Source organism: Pseudopodoces humilis, chromosome 6, assembly GCF_049639895.1.
Source record: "Pseudopodoces humilis isolate 2021_Gansu_Grassland_sample_001 chromosome 6, ASM4963989v1, whole genome shotgun sequence".
NCBI lineage: Eukaryota > Metazoa > Chordata > Aves > Passeriformes > Paridae > Pseudopodoces > Pseudopodoces humilis.
The window spans coordinates 31,944,719-31,965,640 of record NC_142205.1 but is presented as its reverse complement, the minus strand read 5'-3'; the positions used below and the strand labels follow the sequence as shown (position 1 = coordinate 31,965,640).

Below are 20,922 nucleotides of genomic sequence, written 5' to 3'. Positions count from 1 at the left end.
AATTAAAGTTTGGCACTTCTGGCTTTCTCCTGTGTGAGGTCTTCCAAACCACAGAGGTCAACTCAGGATGTGCTCTGCCTTACAAAATACCAGGCAGTATGAACTGGGATGAGATTTTAGAAGCGGGTTTTTATTCAGGAACATGAACAAGGGAAACTAAGAATTGCAGAATCTCAGAATTGCACAAGTTTAGGTGATCACACTTTACTGCACTGATTGCTCTCAGCCTAATTAGTGGGGATAGCGCACACATCACTGCTTAATTTCATTTTCATGACTACTTTACTGTTCACTATAAATCTCCCTGAGAGATGTTGTGTGGATAAAATCACAAACCTATACTCATGAGGTTCAAACCCAGTCTTTTTGTGCTGTACTTAATATATGGCAGAGCATGCCATCTGTATTACATGTGCTCATCCATATCAAGATCCCTACAGAAAGATTTATTAGTCCAGCATCTCTGATTAAAGACACCTGGGTAGTCTGGTGTAATGAGTGGGACAGAAGAGGCAAAACAGAGGTGAGAGACTGAGTGAACGTATTAGGGTCTGTCATTTGCATTTCTCAGTTGGAAGAAGGCCTCAGAGGAGCAGTCCTGTGAGAAGCTGAAGGTACCTGCTGTGGTGGGAATTTCTCCACTTCTGGCCCTGCAGAACAGTGTGGTTCCTCACTCTAAAAGATTTTAAAATAATTTTAAAGCAGCCTTACCCTCTCCCCAGTTTCATTTGAAGCATCGCTCTCCATCTGTATTAGGCATAAATGATTTTCTAAAATTTAACCCTGTAATTTCTCTATTGCATATACAATCATTGAACCTACTGGAACAGTTCTCTTCTGCTGCAGTGCCTGTATTATGAGCTACTTAAACTAATTTATGTCTTCTCACCAGTAAGTAAATGATCATTTTGATCAAGATAGAAGCTAAGAAAGAGATTTTTGCATAAAACAAGTGATCTCATTTAGGCCATGGTGAGTTTTCTCAGCGAGGGCTCAGTGCTGTAAGGAAGAATATTTAGTTACGTCAATGGGACAAATTCAGTAATGCAGCATGCTTAGGACTTTGCAGGATTTGGTACAGCACGTCTGGAGTTTGACTTTGTTTCCATTTTTGCTTGTTTTCTACGAAAAAAAGGGTTTTCTAAGTTTTCTAAGAAAACCCTTATCATGGTTTGCATGGGGGAAGCATTCTGTCTTTCTGTTAGTCCTGTCTTATTCCATCACCAGTAACTTTACAAATAAATGACTTAGAAAATATTGCTGAAGAAAGCCGGACAGCACTGATGGCAATACCAAAAAGTATTTTATATTCTACCAGCATACTTTGCAAGCACGATGCAGTCTTCGTGAATACACCTCTTCAGGAAGGTAGGTAGATTACATCAGCCCTTAGGTTACAGTTGTTGAAAAGATGCAAGGAAGGGTGTAGTTTCCCGTGCCAAAAAGAGGTGCTTGAATTTGTTTTGAATATTCTTGGTCCAAATAGTGGTCTTGAAGCACCTGTTTGAAGAGACTGGAGAATATTGCTGAAGGATGATTTCCTTCAGTTGTAAGAGAAGCTCAGTGGCTCCCTGATGAGTTAGGTACTTATCTACCCTGGAGTCCCTGCAAGGTTTGCTTGGTGGGAGCCTAAGTGCAGTTCTTTAACTACTAATAGCTGCCATTAGGGCTACTGAGCAAGGCATTGCTCCAGGCAACAGACTGCCCTTGCCACAGGCTGTTTTCTCACATATAGGTAAGGGCAGCCTCAGCCTAATGGGCTTTTCCAATTATCTAGGGTGTGGAAAGGAAACACACTGCATTTGCCAGCCTTTAAACAGCTTCAAAAGTCAAAAGCACTTGCAAAAGATATAGATGACAAGCTCGAGACTCTTCTACTCAGAGATGCTAAATCCTGCTAAACGAATATGCCTACAATAAAAGCATTTCAGAGGCTTTACTTCTTATGGGCAGTCTCAGCAGCATGGAACTTCTACTTCTAAATCTTAAAGAAATAAACAAAGAGGGTGGATGAGAGAAAGAGTAAGGAAAACCTAACAGATTTTTGATCTGTTCATTCTCTACCTTCCCTTCTTACTTTAAGTCCCTGCAGTATTTACACCCAAACCTGATTATTAATTTTATCTAAGATCATTCATTTTTCCTCTTTCCTGCCTTATTGGAGACAGGGCACTTAGTTTAAAGAAAAAGAACTCGGGAAGAAATTCACCAGGGATGGTGTGTAAACAGACACCAGAGACAGGACCTCCTGCCGTGCTGGGATGATCTGTAGGATTTGGGCACTTCAGAAGTCTGTAGCTGGTATTTATGGCAGACATCTTCATGGCAGGTATTTTTACTTTTCTTGAAATCATCAGCTTTCACCTCTTGCAAGTTGTTCCACCAACACTGTTGTGTCCCTTGCCTTTTCCACTGCAGACAGCAACAGGCAGTCTTGCGGCTTGGACTGAATTAGCTACCCAAAATAACAGCTTGAAAGGCTGGTACTTTTAACAGTTTCTGTCACACTTTTAACCGTATTCACAATTACAAAGCTGAGAAACAGCACTGAGTGGTTTTATACACTGTGCTTCACAGAAACGAGGCAGGAAGCTTCAAGTATATCTTGACCCATCCGAAAATGATCCAGTCCAAAAAGCTTCCTACAGTAAGAGCTGGTGTCTGTATTATTATCTTCCATTCCCTTTTTTATTAACTGAATTAAAAACATTGCAAAATCTCCGGAAAGCCTTCTATGGCACATATGGCTTCCTTATGTCACATGCAGGTAACTTTCTTTAAATCTAAGCTAAATAATTTCAGGATAAAACCTCTCACGTGGTCTCATACACCTTCTGTCTAAGCCCAAAGCCCATGCTGCAAACAACACTTCTTTGTGAGCACCTGTGCAGCAGGACCCAGTGTCCAACTGGGAGCAACATTTCCACCAGCACTCTCATAATTTTGGAGCCTTTATTTCAGCATCTGAATACAAAACTTTTCAGATTCAAATTGGTATGGCAGTTGCAAGTATTGAAGTAGAAGGGTTTCCTAGGAGCGAATTTATTATAGAATCAACAAGGTTTTAAAAGGAGGAGCTTAGTTATAGCCAAGGTAAGGCATTGGTTATGTAGGTGGTGCTGCTATCTTCCCTGATTTTACAGCCTGTGTGGAATTGTCTCTTGTAACTCTTTGGATGAGAGACGGTGGAACTTGAAAGCTGGGTCTGGAGCATACATTTTTCCTAGGAGTTGTCTGAGAGATATATGCCCATCAGTTGGACTATATGGTTTTTGTAGATCCCTTCCAATTGAACTCTTCTATTCTACTCTATTCTATACTCACATTTGCACAAAAGGAATGGCCACTCTGAAAATATTTTGCTTGAGGTGTTCTAAAATGAAGAAAAAGCCAAAGCATCAGTCTCATAAACAAGGGACTGGAACTGAATTTCAGGATTTCCAAATTCCCTCTCTAAATACAAGCATTTCAAAGCCTTTCCTTGCATGTCAGTGAACAGACAGGCATAGGCTCATCCTGAAGTTGTTTATTTAAAAAAATTATAAATCCGGATGTCTCCTTGTTGCAGCCTACACAGAAACAGAGGAGCACATCTTTCCCTCTATTCTTAATATAAGGACCTATTTCTGTTATGGTGTTTCTATGATAATACTATAAAGCAGTTTCGGCCCCCATCTTCCTACCTGGAAGCCAATCCTGAAAATCTCCCTGATAGTAAATCCATAAACTTGTCCCAGAAAGAGGAAAACCCACACTGCAAAAAATCTAGTGACGTACCACAGAGATTCAAGGGCATCGCTGATGGCATCTGCAAAGTTTTTGTCTGTTGGGACGCTGAAGTACTCACGACAGTAACTTGGTCTGACTCCAAGGATTTCAACCTCGCAACCTACAAGCAAAAAATGTGGTAAGCTCTGCTATTTCACCTTGATCACAGACCCACACACCTTGCTGTCCAAGTTCAAGTCTGTAAATTCCCTGTGACATTGCTTACCTTATGCCTTCCCTGCAGGGAACCATGTGGCTGGCAAAGGAAAAGGGGAGAGAGGTTGGTTTGACAAGTGCTTGTAAGAAATGGTGCATTGGATCCTTTTATTTCCCTTTCTAAAAGGAAGGTCTCTGTGTGACCTTCCCACAATAAAATGTGTGATTCCCTAATGGCAGACCATTTCCACCTAAATCACTAGCTTGTTTATATTTTAACTTCTGGGGCCATATAACCTCATTTCCAGGCTTCCAACATAGTAGATTTATATATTGTTCTCTGAAAGTTCAGCAAATACTTTCCAGTTAGACACACTGTATCTTATGTTGCAATATCCTCTATAAACCTCTATTTTACTATGTGATACTGGCTCTCCACTATTATATCTGTTTCCCAGGAGGTCTTGTTAAAACAGTGTAAACCAATTAACTCTCTTGGTAACTTGCAGCCTTCCTTGCAAAATAAAGTCTGTTTTGTGGCCTAAAAATTTATGGCGACAAATCCTACAGGAGAACATGGCCCTGAACATAGAAAAACATGTTTTTGTGAGGTTTCTTTGCCCTTTTGCTCTCCAGTTACTATGTTGCTGAATAATATTAATATTTAAAAGAAGTATGCTTCCAGAAACACTGGATTAATTTGAATTATCACTCCAGAACCCCAGAGTCCTCCCATCACAGTTAGGCATTTTCTGATGTATTCCTGGGGCACAAGGAGGAATCAAAACAAAAAAAAACACCTTTTGCAAAATGGCCTCTGTATACAGCAACATAGTCTGTCAAAAAGGCAGCTCGAAGCCAAAGCCTGAATCTATCTATATCTGGGTCCCTCTGCTTCTCCTTTGGGAGGAAAGTGATGGGCATTAAGAGCTGTCATAAGCTGACTTGTTACTTGGGGCATGAGAAGGAGGTGTAAGTACAGAGAGGGGCCTAGAGCAAGCAGAGATACTATCAGAGGTGATTTACAGATTTGGGACACTCAATATACAGTATGTCAGTCTTGCATCTCAGCTCCCATGAGCTCACATCACTGATGTGACACTGGGACACAGGGAAAAGCACACTACTTGCCGGCCAAGCTGGCTAGGAGTCTTCTGATGTGATGGTTCAGGAGTACCATGAAAAAATAGAAAAAATTAAATGTTTAGGCCTAGGAAATTTTTTAAATCTTCACCGATTTGCAGAAAGCCAGATAAGTCAGATGGAAATTATTCTTTCCAAAAGTTAAAGGGCCATAGCACATGACAGATTCAGTCTCTTTGCCTGTGGTAGCGGCTCCCAGGTCTCCACATGCTTTGTATGTTTCAAGGGATCCCATCCATTATGATTAATTATTTTCAATAATAAACATCAAATGTAGTCAACTGATTTACTTTCCTGTAAAAAAGGAATTTGCCTACTCTTGAACCTCTATCTAATTTTTATCTCTATTAAAACTATGGGATGGTGCTTATTTTTCATTCTTCCCCTATTGCCCCAAACACATGACTTAATCTTCCACTTTCTGCATGGAGATACCCTAGTGTTCATCTCTCCACCATGATCCACCATGACAGTTGTCTGCAGCCTGGATAAACAGCCAGCAGAATACTTGACAAGGACTGTCTAGATCATCGCACAATAAAACTTCTGTACATCTGCACACAACATCCCCAAGATATTACACTGTGCAGCAGAGATGGGTCCAAGCTGATACTTAACCAAATCATCAGAAAAATGTATTCCGTGAATGGCTTGAAGTCATATCCAGGAAGTCCTCTTCCCTGAGGGCACAGAGCTCCTCTCTCAGAGTCTTTTGTAGGATGTCTTAGGTGCTACCAGCAGCAAAACAAGGGCTTTCAGCAACCTCACATGCTAGAGGCAATGCAGTAGTCCTCTGTGGGCTTTGCTGGTATTTCAGGACTGAATTGGAACTTTGGAGCAAATTTCTCCTTTCATACTTGAGTCTGGCTCAAGATTGTCTACAAAACCAGGGAAGAAGTTAAGAATGCATTTGGAAAGTCATTAGAAATGCCTTGTGTTTTACTTCAGGTGGATGACTGCTCATAGGCAGTGACTAATATGATCATTTTGCCTCATTTTTCTTCAGATACTGACATCAGATTGTAATTTTCTCAAATAACACTCCTCAGAATTACTCACAAGATAATTTTAACTGGGAACATTAACCTCTTGGGGAGCTGGGATATTTTAGTTGCTGAGATATCTTTGCTATTTCTAAATTGTCAAGTAAGTAACGGGCATGATGTAAAAGACTACAGGGTAGCAATAATTAGAAATCATTTTGGCCATGAAATAGTGGTCTTTGAGTGTGCAGTTCATTGACAGTACCATTGGAAATTCAAGATGCTTTGATACCAAGAGCTTACTTTTCTTTTTTTTTTTTTTTTTTAAGTCTCTATGATGAATAGAACTTAAATTAGGGTTTTTCATGTTGAGCCTTGTTACAAGTCCAAAATACTGGCAATGAAGACCCTTTAATATTTGAATTTCATTTTGGTAAAGACCAGGACAAGATGGTAAATTTTCTCTTTTAGATATTATGGGAAAGGAAATTTAAACAGATTTGGAGCCAGCCAAAGGGAATGCTAAATTTTTCTTGGTTAAACTACAAGTAGTTAAGCTGTATTTACTAAGATGTAATGCTAGATACCTTTGCATACTTTTGTATGATGCTAAACCTTTATTTAAAAACCTGAACTACTGGAGGAGGAGTAAGGACTTCTTTCAGAGTGATATATGGGCCCCTCTTTATCTATCTGACATGGAGACCTGAATCTCTGCCAGCTTTAAATTACATTTCTAAACATTTATTTAAGAGTTGGACACTTCATGTCATAACAGAAGATTTTGAACACTTTCCAGACTAGCTGTATGGTCTGGTAAATATTGTGTTTAAATGGCAAAAGTTGAGTTTAGAGTCTTTTTTCTTCCCCCCTCTCATTTCTGTGTTTAGAAAAGTTGTCACTGCACTTCAGCTGAAGTAGTTGCATAGGCTGCTGGAAAATGAAGGAACTTGAGCATCTGGGATGACACCACTTACTGGGCTGAGGGTGAGGACCACTCCAAAGCTTTGACCTCAGTGGTACTGCCTGGATGCTCTTGCACTCCTCCAGGCATTCTCCACCTGCTGGAGCAGCAGTGCTTCAGACAGGCAACCTGGGAGCGGGGCTACGCCTTTCACCCCACGCAGAGCATGAAGAAGGGAGCAAAACGTCCCTACAATCCAAGGCCTTATATTTTGGCAGAAGGGGTGTTTGGGACCCCCAGCATGGTGACAGTTTGGCTCCTCTGCTTCTAGAGTCAAGAGATCCCAGATGTGTTCTGCCCATGAGTTGTCTTTGCTGGGTTTATGTTAGACTCACAGATAAAACTGTGGGATTGTTGTTCACATCTGAGGGCTCTCCTGTTCTCTATTCCGGTGTGCTGGGGTCTGGATTGTATTTGTTTAGGCAGTGACTACGCACAAGAGAGGAATGTAGGGAAGAAAATGTAGCAGATTTTGCAGTTTCAGACTTTGCAAAGCTTGGAACTACCTCTGAGGAGGAAATGGCACTGGTGAAAGTTAATCCTGGGAATCTGCACTCTGACATTTCCAGTGCATTCCTGCTATGGTTCATTGATTTTGTTTGTCTTTACTGCTGGCTAAAGACAAAATAGCATCTTCCAGAACAGTGTGATGAATTTCGCTATATATTGCAGCTCTTATTAAGAGTTTCCCAAACTTTTCCTGTTTGGATCTTTATCATAATTGCAAGATTCATTACTAAGCAGTAGTGTATTTTTAGCTGGAAAGCGAATAGCTAGTAGCAGATCGTATGCAGTGCAAATGTCTGTGGGACCTCTACTCACCATGATTATTAAGTCTTGGACTTTTATTTTCATTTTGTTTGGTATTGCTTCCCATTCAAATGGCTTGTTAAGAATTTAAGCTTTAAAATGGTAGATTGAGAATTTTTTAATGGATTTTGTCCTTACTATGGAACAGGAAAATGGTTATTAAAAAATCATATAGGGAAACTGTAACAAATTCTGTTGCATTTGGAGTACCCTTAAAATAAACATGGCTTCAGCTTTTGCTGAACTGAAGCACTGATGGCTTTGCCAAAGGTCAGCCATCACAGATAAATAATTAAGGACAGACAGAGGTACATGTCACAGTCCACAGCTAAAATACCAGATCATGCAAAAATTCCCCCTCCATGTCATAAGAGAGTTCAATGCATACACATGGGAGCATAAGCACTGGGAAAAGAGGGTCTCTTTTGTTCTTTGCAATTTTCAGCTAGAAATAGCAGGCAGAGTGAAGGGTATACGTATATGTATAGGGATACATATACATACACCTCGTGTTTTCTCCCTGGGAAACACTGCTCAAAGGGCAACGTGAAGGAGCTAGGTAAAGTCCAAAGGCACTTAACTGGAAAGTGATACTGGCTTTTTTGGATTTCAGCAGCTCTCCCATAGGCTGTTACATCTACTCAGTATGTAATTATACCTATTGAGAGCAATTACAATAGTAGTTAAAAATGAATAGTCTACAAAAAGAGATATTTTTGTAAACTTTTAGAAGAATTTCTACATTCTTTTATAATTTCTATATCCTACTATTTGCCTTGCTGTTAGATCACTTGAGACATCTTCAGTAGGAAGCAGCATGTTTCCAGGGCTGATGTAAACTCTTTGCCTCTGAGTCCATAAAGGCAATATTGTTACCCTCAGACCTTTTTGCTCTTCAGTACTGTAGAAACACTCTGGATGGCTTTTCAATGTTTTTCATCTTGGTTTGCTCTTTCTTCCATTCCTTAGAATCGTGGGCTTTTTGCCAGGACACCATTGGCCACATTGCATGGAACGACTGTGGCCAGGCACATGTTCACTGGGATGCAGAGACGAGCTGGCCAAGAGCCCATGGCGTGAGTCAGCTGCCACTGCCCTGCTGGCACTGTCTGCATTCAGTACAGCTCTTCTAACTCTGGTCCTCCAGCCCACTCTTGCACATTGAGGATATCTGTAGACTGCTTAGCGTAGGTATCAGTTAGAAGGTAAAAAAGTTGAGAAACTGGATGCTTTGAAAGGGATTTGGTCTGGTTGCTCAGCTGGAACATCTATTTCCATATGAGTCCCTAAAGACATAGCCCTAAGGGGATACAATATTTCTGTTTGTTAAAAAGGACTTGTTATTACACATCCCTAGTCATTCTCGTGGTCCAATGTCTAACAAACGAGGAACAGAAAGGCCAAGTCTTTCCAAATGAATGGCTCAGACTCAGAGCAACTGGGACCACAGATGAATTGACAATGAAGGATGACCAGAGGACAAGGATGCTTTGCTTTCAGCTGTATTTTCTTGTCCCCACAGAGCAGATCATCTTCAGCTCTCAGCTACTAATTTCCAGATTAAAACCAAAGAAGCATTGGGGGAGGGTGGTTACTGTTTAACTTTGTTTGGACCATGAACCATTCATGGAGCAACCACTCAGCATAGCAGAAGTTACGGGTGGGCAAGAGGAACAAGCCGTTGATGGAGGAGGGCATGCCCTTCAAGGCAGCACCCTCCTGAAGCTAGCATTTAGTGGAAAGCTGCCACTAGTGACACTTCAGTGTTCTCCTTTCTAAGCATACGCAAATTATCATGACTGAAGAAAATCTAATTAATTTCTATTCTGATTAGTAAAGCACATAAAATTTCTATTTGTATTTCTATCTATATTTGTATTAGAGAGCCATTCCTACAGCATATGTAGTGCTCAGTTGTCAAGCTGCATTGTAGCAATTTTTCACATACTAACCTGGCCAGTAGTACATGGAAACGTTCTTTTTAGCTTTCATCATTGTGACCCACAAAGGCTCTGATCCATTCCACCAGAGAGGCAGCAGACTTTCTTTATTCACACCAATATCAAAAGATACATTTGCCTTTTGGTCCCACATGTAGTTTCCAGTCATCTGATGGACCTCGCAGTGGCGACCTTTGAGAGTGGAGAAGAAAGCAGCACAATCAGATTGGTATTCTTCAGTAGAGGGATGCTGGCAGCACCACCATTGCTACTACTGGATCATCCAGCAAATCAGCTGAAAAGCCCTGTCTTGAATTCTGGGTTCTCTTACCTTGAAGAAGATGTTCTTGTTCAGAACATCTCCCTGACTCTTACCTTTCACTGGGGTGCTCCAGTTTGCTTACTAAATCCCCCAGTTCAGACACCCATAAGTTAGTTGCTGAAGCTTGTCAGGCTCCTGTGTTCCCTTCACAATCAATGGATAAGAAGAGTCATGTCTAGAAAGCAGTTCATGCCACCCTAAGACAGGCATCTCAGGTACATGGAGGTGCAAACACTCTCAATTATTGGTAGAGAAAGATTGCAGCCTTTTCTCAGCTTCAGGCAGCCAAATTTTAGACAGCTGAGGTCAGAAGAAACATGCCTTGCACCCTGTGTCCTGCTCAATATTTCAACCCAGCCTCACACACAAACTAAGTCAGCAGCAGCCTGCAAGCACCACATGTTTGGCTGATACCTGGCTCCTTCTACACATCCAATGCCTGCCAAGTCTGAGGCCATTTTAAGGTACCCATCAGTACTCACAACCAGAGGGCTGTGGAAAGCAAGCTGTGAACAGAAGGTGATACAACCACAATCTAGAAAAATATTGAGAAACTTACACTTCTTCCTTTATCCATAGGGCACATTGTTTTTTCTGCAAGCAGGAGAAAACTAGGCAAACACATTTAGGTTATTTTTATTTTCCATTATTGTTAGCTTTTCTCTTTTTTTCTTGTAATGATCATGCTTTGTTCTTGGTTGTGGGCACAGCAATAATTTCATCAGATATGTTCAGGCCTCTTACTGTGTCTGAGAGACCCTTGGGCAACTTCATATTACAAGAAACTAGTATATAATAATTGAGAGATCTTCTACTTCTTGTAACTGTCAGAAGAGAAGATGCTGTATTTTAATAATTATTCTGAAGATGAATTAACAGAAATGGGAAAAGAAATGTTGAAGAATAAGTTGTACTGGAAGTTCCTTATTTACATATCTTAAAAAGCAATGACTAAAGCATGTGATAGACACTGTCCTCATTAGCTGGTGAGTCATGTTATTGCAGGGATCCAGATAACAGGCTCTGATTATTTTGAGCCTGAGCATGGTGATCAGAACTGAAATAACCTTAGTATTCGTGTTCTGAAAAGACGTCATTTCAAGCAGAGGACTCTGTATACTTTGGGTGCATGTGATCTTGAAATGGATTTTGAACTCTCCTTCCCTACTAAAAAGTATTTCAGTTATGCAGAACATTTCCTCCTTCCCAGAGGGAAAAAAGTGGTCCCAGTTTGTGGCAGTCACTACTTACCACATTAAGCCAAACAGGTTTAATATAGGAGAACTGGTGGATTGGATGGTCAGTAATCTGCTCTCTTCAGGCTGCCAAGTGCTCTCTTTTCTGTAAGTCTCAAAAGAGACAGAAGGAAGACTCTATAGTGCATGAAAATTGCAGCCCTACAATTGACAGGACAACCTCAGCTTCTTAAAGTCCATGTGTTCCTAAGCATCTATCAACCTAATAAACTGGAGCAGGCAATTTGTGCCAGCCCGGGAAACTTACAGGTCAGTGCTGAAGCTCTGTCAGTGTGAAATCTATGTATTAGGGATCTGTATGATGTATAGTGTAGTCTTCACAAAGAATCAATGAGCTCTAGCTGCTACTGATCCTATAGGACTTAAAGGTTTGCTGTCTGTCCACATTTTTAAGGAAGAGATTGGAGGTTGTTCTCTGTAGTATTGTTGGGAAGTTTAATTAACTGTTTGAACTGATACAGAAGATAGTGTTCTGTTCTCCACATAAGATTAGCTCAATTTTCTAAGGACTCCAAATCCTTTTTTTTTACTATTGAAAGAGAGGCCCAGAAGACTATAAGGCATCAGTTTTCATTTCAGACATCCGTGGTTCACAGGATCAGAAAAGATCAGGTGAGCAACAGATCAGAAGACATGACAATTTAATGCATTCATGTCTGCTTACCTGAGGCCTGTGTCTCAGAAAGACCCTAGAACTTCTTGGAAGACATCAATAATCAACCAATTAATCTCTTCCTTGGGTTGCTCTTCCCAATATTTGTCATCAGTAAACACTGTTCAAAAGTATGCCTGATCTCTAATTTTATTTTTGACCTTTGTTAATCTTCAACCATGGCTATTCTGAGCCTTGCTTACCAGATTGAAAAGCTCTAGAATAACAGGCATTTCTGCCCCCGCCCCCTTTCCCCCAGGATATTTGTTCACAGAATTAAGGCCATTTCTCAAGTTTCTTTTGGGTTACCTGTCCAACCCTTTTTCTTTATATCCTGTTTTTACTTGTTTTCTCCAGCCTAAGAAAATTACCTTTGATGTGCTTCTTTTGAATCATTTTCAAAATAGCAGCGTGGTGTTAGAGAGTCACCATAACATTCCAAATTTATTATTCTTCCATTACTGCAGCTTTCCTCTGTAATCAAACATTATCTTAGGAGTCTCAAAAATAGAAACAGGGCAGAAAGCAATTTCAGCATACAGATGTCACTATTTAAACTCACTGTAATTGTAGTAAAAATTACTCCCTCCTCAAGCAACAGAGGAAAACAAAGAGGGTATAGTTCCCAAGAATATGATAACTGCTGTATCCTTCTGGAAGAGAGCCAGCAAAAGCATTTGCAAGTCTGCGTGCTACAGCTTACTTGGACACTACATACAGCATTTGTCTAAAGCACATTCCCATGTTTCCAGGCACTTTCATCAGCATTCAAATGAATCTCTGCAAAACAAAGACGAAATTTTAAAAAACCAGCAAAGCACACAGTCACTTGGCCACCCACAGCAGCAGCACAGCAACGCTGAGTGCTGTGCACCCTGCACTGGCCGCGTGTGAGATCCAGAAGCCAGAGTGTGTGCTTCTGGGGAATTTGCCATCTCTGCACTGAGCAAATCAGATTTATCAGAGAACCCACAGTGTGTGTCTTAGCCAGTGCAACAAAGGTACCATAATCTGATGGTGAACATCAGTACATGCATTTAGCTAAATGTGCTATGCAATATTAGATATATGCCTTGCCACTATGGTGAGACCTTTCTTCTCATGTCCCACCACGATGGCCCCAGTCTCTGGAAAGTAATAAGAGTCAGGGAGGAAGATGATAAAACAGGCTGCCACAGGGCTATACAATCTGAGGAAGAGTTAATTTCTTCCATGTAAACAGATGGATGACTTGCCTTGGGAAATGCTCCCCTCTGCTCATGCTGCCTCCCATAAGGATGAAGAAAATAGGACCAGCACCATATTCCTGTTCTGGAGCAGATATAGTGGTTGCTCTCCCCAGAAACTGAGCTTTGATATATGCCCTGCTCTACTGTTCCCCTGATGGCTCTCACCTGCTCTGCTTTGATGAGAAAGACCACAGACCACGTGCTAAACCCTAAGTAGCCCAGAGAATGCCAGAGCTCATGAGAAGTCTGGGGGGAACACTGGCGTGGGCAAAGTGGCCCTGCCATCTGCAGACCCCGAAGAAAAAGTAGTACTTGCATGATGTGCATGGACAATTCATGTTCCAAAGGAGTTTGCTCACAATATCTTTTCAAATTTCTATGACCTCTAAAATCAGACAGAGCCAAAGCATGAACACCTTAGCTTGCATCAGGCAAGACTTTGCAATTCAAGGAGGATTGCATCCAAAAGCACAGGAAAAAAAAAAATCTCTGCTATACACAACATTATTTTTTTCCCCTAAAGAGGATTCATTTAGTAAGAGCTTGAAACTCTTGAGTTCTTTCATCATGGGGCCAGAGGTGGGGTGCACAAAAATAGCTAATAAATCATCTGGCTGAGGTTTTGCAGATGCATTCTTGTGGGAAGTCAGGTCTTGTGTCACTGTAGAGCCAGGACTTTGAGCTGTTGATTGCTCTCCTGAATTGTGGTGAGCTCAGGGATCACTCTGGGACCCCTGAACCCCCAGATCTGGGTGTGGCTCAAGGGCACAGAAGCTCCAAGTACTGGACAGAACAATGGACAAAGCTGCTGCCTGCACTATTAAACAGAGTATGAGCCTTTGGCAGTGACTTCAGCTCTGGGCTAAGAAATACCTTGAGATGTGAATATCTACTTCACTAATAGCTGGTAGCAGGTACACTAGTTGTGAGCTGTGAGATTGTAGCTAATAAGAAGGAAAAAACTCTGTATTTTAATTTGTAGTGTTGTGAACTTGTGTTAGAAAAAACTCTGTTCTACACTTTAGAAGTGTTTCCATTTTTTTAACTGGTAGGAAGCAAACACAGACTTCTGCAATATTTTGGTGTGTGAAAGAGAAAAATCTTGGTGCTTGGCATTACAGCCTTTCTGCAGATGGGAAGTAAACAAAGTGAGAGGAAGAATGTGAAAATTAAAATCCTCCTGGTTCCCACTATCTTTTCCAGCCTATTCTTGCTGGGATAGTACCCTTTCCCTGCCAGTTAAAAGTATTACCACAGACTTATTCATACTCTTTTTGCTTCCTAACACAGAGTTTTAGAAATTAAAAGCTAATGAATACAAGAAAAGGAAGATACTTGATTTCAGAGCTGTATTTCACAAACAGAACATTTTAAATATCTGCTGCTGACATCTGTAGCTGTTTGAGAGGACAAAAAAGAAAAAAAAGCCATTTTCCCTTGTCACTCATCATGTACTTTGTGTCCTTCTGGATCTTTTCAAAGCTTGGACAGTGAAGTAGAGATAGGTCATGTATATGTAATAAACTTCCCTCTTGTACTCCTATCCTTCCATTTTTTATGCCTCAGAAAACATGCAGGTATCGCTTACATAGTTAAGAACTTGCTTAACTGCTGAACAGAAGTTGTAAGCATCCTTTTCTGGACCAGGCTGGAGTCAGGATGCCATTAACTGTGCAGCAGAAAAGAGGCATCCACTAGAACCATCACCAGACTGGACTTCCTTCAGGCGCTGAGTGGGAGGAGCCTGGAGCTGCTGTGCTTTTAATCAGGAAACCTCTCGCAGTAAATAGTAAATATACTAGTATGTGTGCACATCAGCCAGACTCCAGAGGATTCCAGGGTTTGGAGCCCAAAGGGTATTTTCTCCCAGAAAACATGGAATAAATGGGGCACAGTGTATGTTGATTTGCTGTGCTCAGGGGCAAACAGGTGTAGACTGTTTGTTGGACTTTGGCATCATCCACCCAAGCCCTCAGCAGTTAAGTATGCCAACATCAAGAGTGAGGAGTGAAGGGAAGATGTAAATATGGAAGGTGAGTGAAATTCAGTCTGGCAGAGTGGACCTCCCACCTATCTGTGGGAACTCTGCCATATTGCCCCATTCCCTCCTGCTATTCAGAGGAGGAGGTGATGGCATACGTAGGGATGGGCTGCAGTGGCTGAGAAAACACACACCACCCCTGTATTTTAGACAAGACCCAAACATGTCATCACTGTGTTACAGCAAGCGTGGGACATCTCTGCAAAGGCCACAGCCCTCACTCCGTGTGCAGGAGATTGAAATGTCCTCTAGTCTACCTTCTCCTCCACCCCTCAAGCTTCAGGGGACCTCACGGCCCCTCTGCTACTTATTTAAGATCAGGTCCTGTCCAAAGAGGTACATGGAGGCTCCTCACTGGCTCCTCTCCAAATAGTTCCCCACCCATCTCTGCAATCAGGAGCTCCCTTTGCTTCCCATGGAGAAGTGAAATATGACTGTTGGATGTGGGGCTGCACAGCTGACCAGGTAGCTGGCAGATCCACATGGAAGACCTGCCAGAAAGACCTAATTTCTAGTTACAATCTTGGAAAATAAATCCTTTCTGGATTTTTGTGTCAGATGTGATACTGTCTGTTCATGTTTATGCTGGCTGGAAATGTGAGGTACCCCTGAGTGCTCTCAGCTGGGGGAGAATCCAGGAAAGCTGGGCTGCAGGGAGTGCTTTATCACCCCTCCAACACCTGTAGGTTGTCAGGTAAGGAAGACCCAACCAGACCATGAGCAGCTTTTCTTGACAGATATGGCATGAAGTGCTCTGAAGCAGTAACTCCTGCTTGTAGTGGCTACAGGGGAGACCTCAGACTTTCCACTGATCTTGGCATGAGAGCTCCCTGCAGAGCCAGGCCACAGCAGGGAAAGGGAAAAATTAAAAACTCCCCACCGGATAACAGCTCGAGCTGGCTTGTGGTCTTAATTCCTTCCTTTCCAAAACAAATATGGTATGATTAAGGGAGCCTTTTTGAATAGATGTATTTGGACTCTTTCTTCCCTCCTTTGACAAGCCCACAAAGAGTCCTGAAAAAGCTGTGTCACAGCTGCAGCATCTCCTTTTACCTAATTCTTCAGGTCATGTTTTCCAGGGCAACAGTTGCAATATTGTAACTGTACCATGGAGAGCCCAGACACCAGGTAGGATTCAGTTCAGCAACTCAGAAAGCAACCCAACCACCTAAAAACAAGCCTTTCTGCCACAGTAGAAGCCAATACTAAGAAACATAGCATAAAGGAAGTTGCTAGAGAAGACTGCTTTTCAAAGAGTTGGATTTTAAGCTAGCACATCCTTGAGCTACCTTGCCCAGCACCAGGTTTTTGTAACAAAACAGCTTCTCCGGTTGCTTGTCAGCAAGATCCCTTTGTACTAGCCCTGATTTGGCTTTTGTTTGATGCTTCTTCAAGCAAATAACAGGTCCTGATGCCATGCTCTGGCTTGCAGAAAGACTGGAGCTTCATCCCAAACTGAATTACTTGATGATTTTACATTTTTCTATGCTCTGGTTTTCTTTCTCATGGTGGTGGTAGGTGTGCAGGAAAGGAAAAGACCTCTAAGCAGGCTCTGGGCTGAGGCTTTCTGTGTGATCTGGGGAAGCTCCAACAAATATCTTCTCACAGGTTAACAGCAGTGAGAGTGGGACCCATGAAGAGCTCTGCCATATCCCTGCAGCATTGGACAACCACAAGCAAGTCACCTCCCTCCCATGCTTCCCTTCCAAGATTTCACCAGGCTGGATCTTATTTGTCCTGCTGTGTCAGTGCTTCACCCAGCACCTCGCCTCAGCAGAAAGGGGTGTGCTTCTCATTGGCATATGTTAATTGCTTTTAGATATGTGGCTTTTGGTCAACAGTTATAGTTGTATTTATTTGGCATCTGCACTGAGAAGCACTGGGGCCAATGCTGCTGATCTCCATAACCTCTGCCTGTGGGTCTGGGCAGGAGGAGGAGGAGGTGAGCCCATGTCTGAGGAGACTGACCTGTCCCAACAGTGATGGTATCTGAGGGGCAGAGTCCACTGTCCTCCTCCAAAGCCACAGAAATGAGGGAGAACTTATCTCATTTAGTAACAACTCAACCGTTCTGGAGTGAAGGTTGCATGGACGTGGGGTGAAAGGCAGTAGGAAGAAGGGAAAGGCCTTGCTTGTGAGAATGAATAGCGGCAAGCCAGATACACATGAACTACAACACTTTTATGTACATGTTGTCCAAGACCTGGCAGCCATGAATGCTCCTGAATGAATAATGAACAAGCAAGGGGTGGGAATGCGCAATTTCTTAAACTGATTTAGCTGAAAGATACCAATATACTACAAAGGTAAATACAACGTTTTGGAAATTAAAATTTGACTATCTTAGCAGCTCCTGACACAGCAGTGTAGGACAAGACACGAAGAATAATTTGTTCCTGATTTCCCAGAAGAAATTATGGTAGCATTTAACTCGCAGACATCCCAGTCACAAACGGCAATAAGACCATTACAGCTGTGTCTGGCTGCAGCAGAGGGGGTGCATGGCTGGTGAGATGTGAGGAAAGTTTTCCCATACCCTTACAGCAGCACCAGGAAGACAGCAGCTTGCCATTTCCTAAGCAGGTCACTATGGCAGGATTCTTGTGTCACCCTCCCATGCTGAATTTTCTCCAAAACCTGTGTCAGCTTTGCAAATTTAATGGATGCAGACTGAACACAGCTTAACATTACATCTGCCACATGCTCTGCACTCCTAACCCCACCACCCCATAAAACCTCCTTTCACTGGAAATGGCACCATGACCCCAAAGGGTAAGAATAGTGCAGCTATGGGATTTACCCTGCTGTCATGCCAAGACACAGTCATGGGGTTCAATAACACCTCAACAGCTCAAGGCCAGTCTTGTATCTTCCTCTGGGCAATGCTCATCATCTAAACTTAGTCCTCCATTGGTTCCTGACCTACTTAATACTACTGTGACTCATGTGTTGGGAAGGTGAATTGCTATTTGCAATTCAATTGTATTTGATTTGATATCCTTATCATAAAGTCTGTGAGACTTGCAAGAAGAGTTGAGTCTCACAGACTGTCTTATTGCTTCAGGTTGAGGTGCAGAACTCTACTAAAAGTATGAAAAGTCCAGTAGTGGTGTTTCATCACCTAAACAAAACTCCTTCTTTGTGAGTACAAAATATGAGGTTTTCAAAAACTCCTCAAAAGGCTGAGGACTACAGACTTCACTTTAGGTATACACACTTAGTAGGAATGATGACTAAATGTGGTTAGGAACAAAATGTCATTCACTCTTCTTCTCTTTAACAGGTTCATCCAAAGATTTTTTCACACCTATGAAGTGTTAGGTCAGTTTGTCTATGTACAAGTAAAGAACATGGCCTAGGGTGGAACCCCTCTATTTTCAGTCACAGCATTTATTCTGCATTCATATATTTGCACCAAATAATGAAAAAGAATCAAAGCCAACTCTGTGATGGTTTTATATTCTTCTCTGATCAGAGATGAGCAAGAGGAAAGTTTCTCTTGGTAGAGAGAGAGAAGAGGTTAAGCAGTTTCAAAACAAGCTGGGCACAACTGATGTCAGATTTTTGTCTTACAATGGCATCTATTTGCTTTCCCAGCAAGCAGTATATGAATCACTGGGCACTGCATTGTTCCAAGAATAGTGGAAGATGCCACATATCTTAGGAGAGAAAAGATTTTCTGACTCCTCCTCATTAGGTGGAACCTCTCGTTTATTCAATAACTCCAGAGAAAAATCCAAGTAGAAACTCCAGAAAAGAGATCTGTTTTGTTGTGTTTTTATACTTAACTTTTGCTTCCTTGGTGTCTGTCTCTGAAGGAATTAGTCCAGCTCTACTCTCTGCACCTTCCTAGTGTCACTGTAATCGTGTCCCTCCACATAAAATTAAAAGCAAGTCAGCATAATGAAAACTATGACTGTCGTCTCAATTTTCTAAGAGTCTCCCCTGAACATTCTGAAAAACTGCAGGGGAGTAAAAGCAAAAATCCTGACTGTTTTTCTTATTTGGCTATTTTGAATTATTACAGATATGAGGACTTCGAGCAAAGTTAACAAAAGAGAAGAACAGTTTAAAAAGAAATGTAATGCTAAACTTATCAAAACAGACCTGCTGACTGAAAATAAGTTCTTTGTGTAGCCACACAGTTCGCATGCATTTTATTAAAGCCCCTGAACAGTCTCTGTATTTATTTTCCATGCATTCCCAGTTGTTTCTATGTTCTATATATATGCAGTAGCCCCTCGTTCGTGCTCACACCAGGGAGCCTCAGCTGGCCGTGATGCTGAGGCGGCAGCAGGTAGGACACGGCTACATCTTGGATGAGCAAAAGGGAACTTCAAAAATTAGTTCCAGGTGGCATTTCCAAATTTGGAACATGTTTCAGAGAAACAATACTGGGCTGTAATGCCACAGTGCTCTTAAACTCCCAGCTAAAAGCACGACTTTGGTTATTTTTATATCTTACTTGGAAGAAAAAGTCACAGGAAGCTGCCTGCCACCTCGGCACGGGGAGCTGGCAGTTCTGAGGAGCATCACAGCACAGAAATACAAGTACTCACCTGTCATCAGTGTGTAGTAATTTGGGTAAGAGAGGCTAGGGAAGTCTGGGGTCATGTAATCCACCTTCACCCCCATGTTCACAATGTCCCGAAAGCCCGGCAGACCCTTCAGCTCGCTGTCATCAATGTAGTCGAAGCGAAAGCCGTCGAGCAGGAACACCAGGAGCTTGCGGTGGCCCGAGGAGGCGGCGGGAAGCGGCAGGAGGGCGGTGAGGGCAGTGGCCAGGAGGGCGGCGAGGAGGCTGCGGCTCTCCATGGCAGGCGGCAGCGAGGGCTCCGCGACAGCTCCGAGGCCGGACCTGGCACTGCTGTCCCGTTCCCAGCGCCCGCGTTAAAGCTACAGCGCCCAGGGCGTGGGAGGTCACAGGTTAATTGAAAGCAGATGATTAACCTCGAGCTGAGGGAAGAGCTTGGTGTTTCCCAGCTGCGGGAAAAAATGCTTCGCAGCGTGGGGAACGCACAGTACAGAAGTGACTAAGCCTCTCAGGACGCTCCGCAGGCGCTCCCGGGGCAGGGTGGGCAGGCTGCCCGCTGGCCCCGGCGAGGAGGGGCCGCGGCGGCCAGAGCGCTCCCACCGCCGCCGGCACGGAGCGGAGCCCGCACTCAGCGGCCAGCCCAGCTCCGCGCCTCTCGCAAAGAGGGGCTGCAGCCTTTGGAACACAGCCTCACACCTCCAGCAGCGCGAACGCGGGCTTTCTCATCTCTCCGGCAGCGCCTTCCGATAGAACTCAGAGTGAGATTAAGATAAAGCATCTCCCCAGCTGGAAAGTGCAGTATGTGTAAGTTGAGGTCCAGCATATTTCGATGGCATGGTGGTACTGCAGAGCTCCAGCTGAGCAGGCTCGCTTCTGTCTACCTGGATGCGAGTCTCTGCAAAGGTCTCTGTCCCCTGTTTCCTCTGCGCTACCCTGGGACTAATCCAGCTCCTGATGCACCAGCAGAAAAATCTAGCTTCAGCTGGATAATAATTGTTACATTTATTTTCTGGCTGTTGATATTATTTAGATATTCAGTGCTGGATGGTGCCTAATTTCATATTAAAAACGAAAAATACGTTCACATTTTAGTCACGAGTCACCACCACGTTCTACACAGAAAC

General features: G+C 42.7%; 1 protein-coding gene across 1 annotated transcript in view; it reads right to left on the bottom strand.

Moving 5' to 3' along the window:
• The window catches only part of ENPP6 (ectonucleotide pyrophosphatase/phosphodiesterase 6), a 32,033-nt gene extending 11,616 nt beyond the window's left edge, over window positions 1-20,417 (bottom strand). The window contains exons 1-3 of the mRNA XM_005517654.3: window positions 19,824-20,417; window positions 9,777-9,956; window positions 3,778-3,889 (exon numbers count right to left, since the gene is read on the bottom strand). Coding sequence (XP_005517711.1) covers window positions 3,778-3,889; window positions 9,777-9,956; window positions 19,824-20,079 — 548 coding nt within the window. The 5' untranslated portion in view covers window positions 20,080-20,417. The remainder of the gene's footprint in view (window positions 1-3,777; window positions 3,890-9,776; window positions 9,957-19,823) is intronic.
• Window positions 20,418-20,922: the final 505 nt, after the last annotated feature.